This window comes from Melopsittacus undulatus, chromosome 7 (genome assembly GCF_012275295.1).
Source record: "Melopsittacus undulatus isolate bMelUnd1 chromosome 7, bMelUnd1.mat.Z, whole genome shotgun sequence".
NCBI lineage: Eukaryota > Metazoa > Chordata > Aves > Psittaciformes > Psittaculidae > Melopsittacus > Melopsittacus undulatus.
Window position 1 is genome coordinate 72,505,761 of NC_047533.1, and position 8,694 is coordinate 72,514,454.

Here is an 8,694-nt window from a genome sequence, read left to right on the forward strand (position 1 = left end):
GACTCAGGTGTGGGCTGCCCTGGCTGCCTGTGCCTGCCCTGTCCTCCCTGCTGGCACTGCTCTGGCAGCAGATGCCCGCAGTGCGAACGCTTCAGCTGAGCTGGGTGCCAGGACTCCCCGAGAGCCAGAAGTGAGAAGGCAGCACAATTCCTCTAGCCTGTTTTAGACACATCCATCAGGATGCAGCCATGTGTTTTAGATCTGGAAAGGTGAGGGAGGTGAATCTTGAAAGAGGGAGAGTTGCAGCTCTGTTGGAACGTATGTGAAAGCTTTAGAAGACAGAGTTGACCTCACCGTGACCAGGTGGACACATGGTAGAAAACACCTTTGGTATTCCCTAGGAATGCCTAGGAGGGAATGAGTGGGACTGGGGCAGTGCTGGTGGGGACAGAAGAGGAATTGGAAGCCTCTTCCCTGAGTGTGGTGAGGGAGGCTCCACAGCTCGCTTGCCAGATGAAATAGTCTCCACTCGTTTCTTCGGGTAGGTTCTGTGCTTGAAGCCCAGCAAGGATCTAAAGCTGAAGGGCAGAGGAGACACCTGCAAAGTGGAGGTGACCTTCTCCCCGAAGCGCCGCATGCAGCCATTCAGCGGGGAAGTGCTGCTGGAGTGCCGCGGGCTGGTGCGCTCCCTCTGTGTGGTGCGGGGCTCCTGCCAGGGCAGCCTCGTGAGCCTGGACCAGGACCAGCTCAGCTTTGGAGCCGTGGTGCAGCAGAGCTACACGTGCCGGCGCGTCGTCATGCGGAACGCGGGCGACACGAGAGTCAGGTAAAGCAGTAGGTCCTGCCCAGCCTGAAGCCTTATTGCCAGGTGGCTCAGGGTCAGGCCTGAGATGTGGTGGGAAAGCCCACAAGAGACTTGGAGCCTCACACTGAGGCTTACACTGCCTTCACAGCTCCCCGTGGCTAATCCTTCTTTCCTGTCCTTGTGCTTTCCTCGGCAAGGTTTATGTGGGACGTGGAGAGCTTCAAGCCAGACTTTTCCATCAGCCCCACAAAGGGTTACATCAGCCCAGGGATGGATGTCCCCTTGGTTGTGACCTTCCGCCCCTCGAAGCTGAGCCAGGCTGTCCAGTACGAGGGGCTGCGGTGCTTCATCCAGGGCAGTGAGGCGCTGCGGCTTACACTGGCAGGATCCTGCGTGGAGGCCCCTGGCCCCAAAGAGGTAACGCAGCAGGGACAGGATGGGCCCCTGGACCCCAGCATCTGCACCACATCTCTCCCAGGGCAGGAACTGAAGGACACTTGTGAGCACAGACTCGCTGGTGCTGGGGTATCCCAGAGAGAAACTGCTGGGCAGGATTGCCAGAATTCCTGAGCCCTGTCATTGCCTTTCTCCCCTGTTCAAGGTGCTGCTCCTCCAGTGAGCAGCTCAGCTGTCCTGGCTCTGCACTGCAGCACCCATGCCATGTATCCCAGCACTGCACCTGCAGCCACACTTCTCCCCCCTGCTGGGCCAGGGGAGGGCATTCAGCAGTAGGAAGGGGCAAGGCATCTGCATCCAGTCCCTGGGATGGGGCAGCCTGGGAGCTGTTGGCTCTTGCTCCCAAAGAGAGTGTGGAGCTCCTCTTCCTCCTGCCCACGAAGTAAGGGGCTGTGTGGCTGCAGATCTTGTCCTTGCACAGGAGTTTCCTTTCAGGACTCCCCGTTTCCTTTCACCCAGCATGCGAAAGGCTTGTTCTGCTCCCTTCTTCAAGAGCAACCAGCTTGATTTACTCCAAAAGCTATGGCCAAAGCGTAATTTTTGCATGTGACAAGGAAAAGCTGCTCCCTGTGCTCCAGTTCCTGGTGCAGAGCCAGCGTGAGAAGAGTGGGAAGGGTTGTGGGTACGACCCAGCAGCCTCTGTGCTCCTCTGTTACAGACGCTGACTTTCAGCTGCCATGTGCGTGAGAGGCAGAGCCAGACCATCCTCCTGTCCAACCCGAGCAGCGAGGCCTGGACCCTGCAGCCCATCATTGAGGGGAAATACTGGAAAGGGCCTGAATTTATCCATCTGGAGGCCAGGCAAAAAGAAAAGGTCTACCAGGTCACCTACAGACCCCTAACCATGAGCTCTGAGAACAAGAAGCACCAGGTACGTGAGCTGTGCCAGCGTGTGCTGACCCTCGTGGCATGACCCTTGTAGCTCACCCTGCTTTGGGCAGGAGGTTGGCCGAGATGACCTTCAGAGGTCCTGTCCAAGCTGAAGGTGTCCTGTGCCCTCTCTTGGAAGCTGGGTTTTGTGGTGGCTGGGGGCCAGGCACGGGCAAAGGGCAGATGGGAACTCGGGCCTGACACCAAACGTGTTGGAGCAGCTGACCTAAAGAGCCAGGCTTTCTGAAGGCCAAGAAATGAAGTTTGTTCTGCGCAGCTCCTGGTGGCTGCTTGTGGCAGCCCAGGGGGCTCAGAGACCCCCACGCTCAGCGCACGGCTGCACAGGCTCTCCGAGCCCTGGGCACAACCACTTGTGCCTGTCCTTGTGCAGCTTGCAGGGAGCAAGAAGGGCAAAGCTGCCCTGCAGTTTCTCAGTGCCCTCCTGGCCGTGAACAGGCAAGTGGGAAACGAGAGAGATCTCTTGACAGTCATGCAGGAGCTGTGGGAGGAGCCCTTCCTGCAGGTCTCAGGCTGGGCACATGGGGGTGACTGGCCCCTCTGCAATGGTTTCTGTGCCATAAGGGGTCAGTTCAGAAGGGCTCTGGGGTGCTGGAGCTGCCGGGTCCTTGTCCCGCTCCAGCTGACCTTACAGTAGGCCAGAAATGAGGTCAGAGATTTCTGGTCTCCGTCTCCAGGGTGCTCAGCAGATCTGTGCCCTTAGGGTTGCACGTGCTCAGCATGTCTTTAATGTAGAGCCTGCGTGAGGAGTCTTGCAGCTTTCAGCTGCTGTGGAGGCAGAGGAGATGGCAGAGGCAGGTGTCTGGGATCCACGGGCACCCAGAATGATCATGGATATGAGCTTTCCATGGCCCACGGCTGGTGGGCCCCTGTTGTGCCAGCTTAGAGGCTGCTGTCTGGGCAGTGCTGTTGGGGCTAAGGCCAGCAGGACTGAGGCAATGGAGCTCATCAGGGACGGGCACCCCCTGCCCAGGGCTGTCCCTGCATGAGCACAGGCTGGCAGGGACGTGCCCAGGTGAGTGTGGCCAGTAAGGGAGTGTTGGGATGTGCAGAGCAGCTCTGCCGCAGGGCCCGTGTCTTCTTGCTTTGCCCAGAGATGCTGCCTCTGTGTCCTGTAGCTGTGCCATGTCCTGTGGGCCATGCACCCACTCACAACCAGCTCTGAGCAGGTGCGATGCTGGTGCCTCCTCCTGCACGGGACAGGGCTGCAGGCAGAGCTCTGCCAGCTGGGCGTGCTGGAAGGTGCTGCAGTGAGAGCCTGAGGCATGGGGCTGGCCAGGGGTGCTCCAGAGCCGACTTGTCCTATTCGTTGTCTGTAGGGCTCCATCTTCTTCCCCCTGCCGGACGGGACAGGCTTACGCTACCACCTGGAAGGAACTGCTGAAGCCCCCAGGTGTTCAGGGGCCATTTCCCGGCAGGTTCCATGCAGGAAGTGCCACACGGAGCTCATCCCTGTGTCCAACTGGCTGCACAGACCACAGAGGTGAGTCCAGCCCAGGAAGTCTGGAAGTGCCTGGAAGCTCCTTCCTGAAAGCTTGTCCCTCTCCTTGGCCGTGTCTGGCCATACCCATGTTCTGCCTGTGCAGAGGCACCCTGGAGGGCTTTCCTCCAAGGGGGATGAGAGCTGGTGCCCTGTGCCTGAGGCACTGAGCGTGAGAGGGGCTGTATTGTACCCCCACACGATGGGTATCCTATGGGAGTCCTTCGTGTTGACCTTCACTGCGTCCTTCTCACCCACAGGTTCCTGGTGGTTATTGACATGCTCAAACCAGAGAACCTGGAAAGCAGTTCTGTGCTGCAGGGGTGTTCCTACATGGACGTGCCAAGCTCTGCGAAGAAGGACTACCAGCTCACCTTCCTCTCCTACAAAGAAGGAGTCTTCAGGGCAAAGGTAAGTGAGGACACTGGTCTGCAGGGCCCTTCAAGGAGCTGTTGGCTCACCGAGAAGCTACACGCCTCTTCATACCTCCACGTGCACAGGTCCTATGAAATACCGCACGTGCTTTCTGTGGTCTTGTGCTCTTCCTCGGTGGGTGCTCACAGCCATTCCTGGAAGCAGGGCACTGAGCTCAGTGGGCTCTTTTGGGTCTGTTTTCATGTGTGGAATGAGCAGCCCTTCCCTTTCTGTCTGATTTAGGTGACCTTCCTCAATGAGACAACCGGAGAGTACTTGTTCCACATGGTGACTTTCAAGGTGGTGGCTTCAGGACCCATGGGCACTGTTCAAATGAGCACCGCTGTTCGGCAGAGAGTGTCCTCCAGCGTCAAGGTGGACAACCCTCTGCCTGTCCCGGTGACGTTTGACATCAACTGCAAAGTGCCTGACGTCAGCGTTCCCCAGCACTTTACTGTCCCTGCACAGTCGAAGGTAGGGGCAAAGCTCCTCCGGCTCCCTCTGCTCTCCCTGCTCCTGGCTGGAGGGGGTGCTCTTGAAGGGTGATGCCTGAAAGGAGCCATGTGGGGCTTCCTTCCGTGGTGGCAGCTCCCTGCCGATGATCTAGAGAGGGAGCAGTGTGCGAGAATAACCCCAGTGGGCATCATCCTGCGCTGGTGGAGCCTGCCCTGCTGCCCCCTGGAACACGCTGCAAGTGGGCCTCACGTGGCAGGTCCTTGTGCCACGTGCCCCTCATTTAGTGTGGTGCTTCCAGCTGTGAGTGGCTGCAGGACAAGCCTCAGCCCATGGCCAGGTTGTCTGCAGCCTGGATTGACAGGAAGTGGTGTGTGCCCTGGGGGGGCACAGGGGCTTTTTATGGTGGGAAGCTTCTGGCATCGTGCTGGAGGGCTCTGAGCTGTTGGGATCTGTCCCTAAGTGAACCGTCCCCCAGAAGGAGCAAGGCTGTGCCCGAGAGAGGGGAGTCAGAGCGGGGAAGGCAGCCCAGCCTTCCGGCACTGCCTGAGCACAGCAGGGACCAGCTGCCCCTTGTCAGGCACACGTGTTCCCTGCCTCTGCCTGACAAAGTGGCTTTTTCCTTCCTTCCTCCCAGGCGGATCTTGTCTTGGAGTATCAGCCCCTGCAAACGGGTGAGAGCAGCGGGCAGCTGGTGCTCCAGAGCAGCGACTTGGGCTCTCTGTTTTACACGCTGCAGCTGAAAGCCACCTGGAGCAGGCCAGAGAAGCCCGTGTATTTCCGCACCAGGCTGGGCTCCCGTCAGACCATCACCACCAAAATACGGCATTTTGCCCAGCAGAAGACCGAGTACCTCGTACAGGTGAGCGCGGCTGCCGGGGCTCTGGCTGGGAGGCAGCTCCTCTGGCCAGCACCAGCCCTCTCCACCAAGGGCTCCAAGTGCCTCTGGCTTGGCGTGGCAGAGCCAGGGTGGCCATGTGAGCCCAGGGGTCTTCCCACTGGTGTGGGCTTGTCACCAGCTGCACTGTCCTCCCTTGCGGGCCCGTGTCTGCTGCCCTGGTTGGAGCTGCTTTTGCAGGTGCCACGGTGCCTGGGCTTGCTTCCCCCTTGCAGCCCAGGTCTGGCAGTCGGGCGTCTTGGGGCTTGGGTGCAGGGTTGTCCCTGCTGGGCACGTTTGCACAGTTCTCGTGCCCATTCCCCGCAGGCACTCACCAGGAGTGTGGTGTGGGTGGGCCAGGCCAGGGCCAGGGGACCATCGTGTTCTTCCCGAGGTGCTGGCTCTGCTGTTGTGACCCACCCCCCATGGTCTCTTGTCTCCCCTGCACAGACCGACTGTGCCGACTTCCAGACGGCAAAATCCATCAGTGCGGCACCCGCCAGTGCTGGGGGCTCGGACCTGAGCGTGGAAGTGACCTTTGAGCCCTGCCAGCTGGGCGAAGCCAAGGCCACGCTGCAGCTCAGCTCTGCATTGGGCGGGCAGTACTGCATCCCACTCATGGGCCTTGCGCTGCCCCCTGAAGCCCAGGGCCCCTTCCTCATCCCAGCCGGCGGCACCACCTCCATCTCCTTCAGGAACGTCTTCCGGAAGGCCACGGCGTTCCAATACGCAGTGAAGCACCCGGGCTTCACCGTCAGGGCCCCCGAGGTGCTGCGCGCCAAGAGCAGCACCACCATCACCGTCTCCTTCGCGGGCGGCCCGGCTCCTGTCACCAGCAGGCTGGTGGTCTCCTGCCCTGGGGGCTCCTGGATCTACCACCTCCGGGGCCTGCCCTCCCCCCGCAAGTGAGCAGCTGCCCCCGGCCCTTCCTGCCACGTTCGTGCTCTCTGGAGCAAATAAATGTCATTTAACATCCTCCCACACGACGTCCTTGTCTCTAAATGGGAGAGACGTGAATTTGCTGGATGGACACCCGGTGGACAAGGAATTGGCTGGATGACTGCACGCAGAGAGCTGCGGTCAGTGGCTCTATGTCCAACTGGAGACCAGTGAGGAATGGTGTCTCTCAGGGGTGGGTGTTGGGGCAGACCCTGTTCAACATCTTTGTCGGTGACACAGACAGTGGGATCGAGCACCCTCAGCAAGTTTGCTGACGACACCGAGCTGTGTGGTGCAGTCAGCGTGCTGGAGGGAAGGGATGGCATCCAGAGGGACCTGGACATGCTGGAGAGGTGACCAACCTCCTGAAGTTCATCAGAGCCGAGTGCAGGCTCCTGCCCCTGGGTCAGGGCAATCCCAAGCACAGCTACAGGCTGCAGGGAGAAGTGATTCAGAGCAGCCCGAGGACAAGGGCCTGGGGGTCGGAACATGAGCTGGCTTCAGCATGGGCTTGAGCCCAGAAACCCTCTGTGTCCTGGGCTGTATCACCACCAGCATGACCAGGTCAAGGGAGGTGATCCTGCTCCTCCACTCTGCTCTCATGAGACCCACACTTGGAGCACTGGGTAGAGTTCTGGTGTCCTCACCAGAAGGACGTAGAGCTGTTGGAGCAAATCCAGAGGAGGGCCACGAGGATGCTAAGGGGGATGGAGCAGCTGCTGTACAAAGACAGGCTGAGAAAGTTGGGGCTGTTCAGCCTGGAGAAGGGAAGGCTGCATGGAGACCTCATAGCAGCCTTCCAGTATCTGAAGGGGGCCTACAAGGATGCTGGGGAGGGACTCTTGATCAGGGCTGGTAGCAATAGGACAAGGGGTGATGGGCTTAAAGTGAAACAGAGGAAGTTCAGATCAGCTAGAAGGAAGAAATTGTTCCCTGTGCAGGTGATGAGGCACTGGCACAGGTTGCCCAAAGCAGTGGTGAATGCTCCATCCCTGGCAGTGTTCAAGGCCAGGTTAGACTGGCCTTGAGCACCATGATCTTGTGTGAGGTGTCCCTGCCTGTGGCAGGGTGTTGGAACTAGATGATCTTTAGGTCCTTTCCAATCCAAACAGTTCTATGATTCTGTTATTCTCTAAGATTCTTTGGGAAAGCATGGTTAAGACTTCAGGTGGTTCCCCTTAAAGGTAAAAAGTGGAGAATGAAGACCTTAGGTGCACTGTAGGAGAGGATCTGGTTCGAGACCATCTTAAGAACCTGAACGTGCACAAGTCCATGGGACCTGATGAAATCCATCTGTGGGTCCTGAAGGAGCTGGCAAATGAAGCTGCTAAGGCACTGTCCATCATATTTGAACAATCATGGCAGTCAGGTGAAGCTCCCAATGACTGGAAAAAGGGAAATACAAGCCCCATTTTCAAGAAGGGTAAAATGGATGACCCAGGGAATTACAGAGCAGTCAGTGTCACCTCTGTGCCTGGCAACATCTGGGAGCAGATTCTCTTGGAAGGCATGCTAGGGCACATGAAAAACAACCAGGTGCTTGGTGACAGCCAGCAGGGCTTCACTAGGGGGAAATCCTGTCTGATCAATAGGGTGGCCTTCTATGATGGGGCTACAGAACGAATGGACAGGGTTAGAGCAGTTGATGTCACCGACCTGGACTTGTGCAAAGCGTTCAACACTGTCCCACACGACATCCTTGTCTCTAAATTGGAGAGACATCAATTTGATAGGTGGAGCACTCGGTGGGTAAAGAACTGGCTGGATGGGTGCACACAGAGTTGTGGTCAATGGCTCAGTGTCCAGCTGGAGACTAGTAATGAGTGGTGTTCCTCAGGGATCGGTGTTGGGACCGGTCTTGTTGGACAGCTTTGTGGCTGACATGGACAGTGGGATTGAGTGCGGCCTCAGCAAGTTTACCGATGACACCAAGCTGTGTGGTTCAGCTGATCCACCAGAGGGAAGGAATGCCATCCAGAGGGACCTGGACACACTTGTGAGGTGGGCTGATGCCAACCTCATGAAGTTTAACCATGCCAAGTGCAAGGTCCTACACTCGGATTGGAGAAATCCCAGGCACAGCTACAGGTTGGGCAGAGAAGAGATTCAGAGCAGCCCTGAGGAGAAGGACTTGGGGGTGTTGGTTGATGAGAAAATGAACATGAGCCAGCTGCAGTGTGTGCTTACAGCCCAGAAACCAACCGTATTCTGGGCTGCATCAAAAGGAGTGTGACCCGCAGGTCGAAGGAGGTGATCCTGCCCCTCTACTCTGCTCTTGTGAGACCTCACTTGGAGCACTGTGTGCAGTTCTGGTGTCCTCAGCATAAAAAGAACATGGAACTGTTAGAACAAGTCCAGAGGAGGCCACGAGGATGATCAGGGACTGGAGCAGCTCCTGTATGAAGACAGGCTGAGAAAGTTGGGGCTGTTCAGCCTGGAGAA

At 58.0% G+C, this 8,694-nt stretch overlaps 1 protein-coding gene across 1 annotated transcript; it reads left to right on the top strand.

The window, feature by feature from the left end:
* The first annotated feature begins 597 nt into the window (after positions 1 to 597).
* Positions 598 to 6,222, top strand: LOC117436436 (hydrocephalus-inducing protein-like). The gene is made up of 9 exons (XM_034064490.1): positions 598 to 766; positions 943 to 1,162; positions 1,860 to 2,072; positions 3,409 to 3,572; positions 3,830 to 3,980; positions 4,227 to 4,457; positions 5,074 to 5,298; positions 5,764 to 5,915; positions 6,009 to 6,222. The coding sequence occupies exons 1-9, from the start codon at positions 738 to 740 to the stop codon at positions 6,220 to 6,222; spliced, it is 1,599 nt and encodes a 532-aa protein (XP_033920381.1). The 5' UTR covers positions 598 to 737.
* The last annotated feature ends 2,472 nt before the right edge of the window (positions 6,223 to 8,694 follow it).

What these genes read in the sequence shown, in the direction of transcription:
- LOC117436436 (XM_034064490.1), top strand. Translation starts at nt 738, where the DNA reads ATGCGGAACGCGGGCGACACGAGAGTCAG. An exon ending in TGGCTGCACAGACCACAGAG is followed by an intron (nt 3,573 to 3,829) that starts GTGAGTCCAGCC and finishes TCTCACCCACAG; the next exon opens with GTTCCTGGTGGTTATTGACA. An exon ending in AGCTCTGCATTGGGCGGGCA is followed by an intron (nt 5,916 to 6,008) that starts GTACTGCATCCC and finishes CATCTCCTTCAG; the next exon opens with GAACGTCTTCCGGAAGGCCA.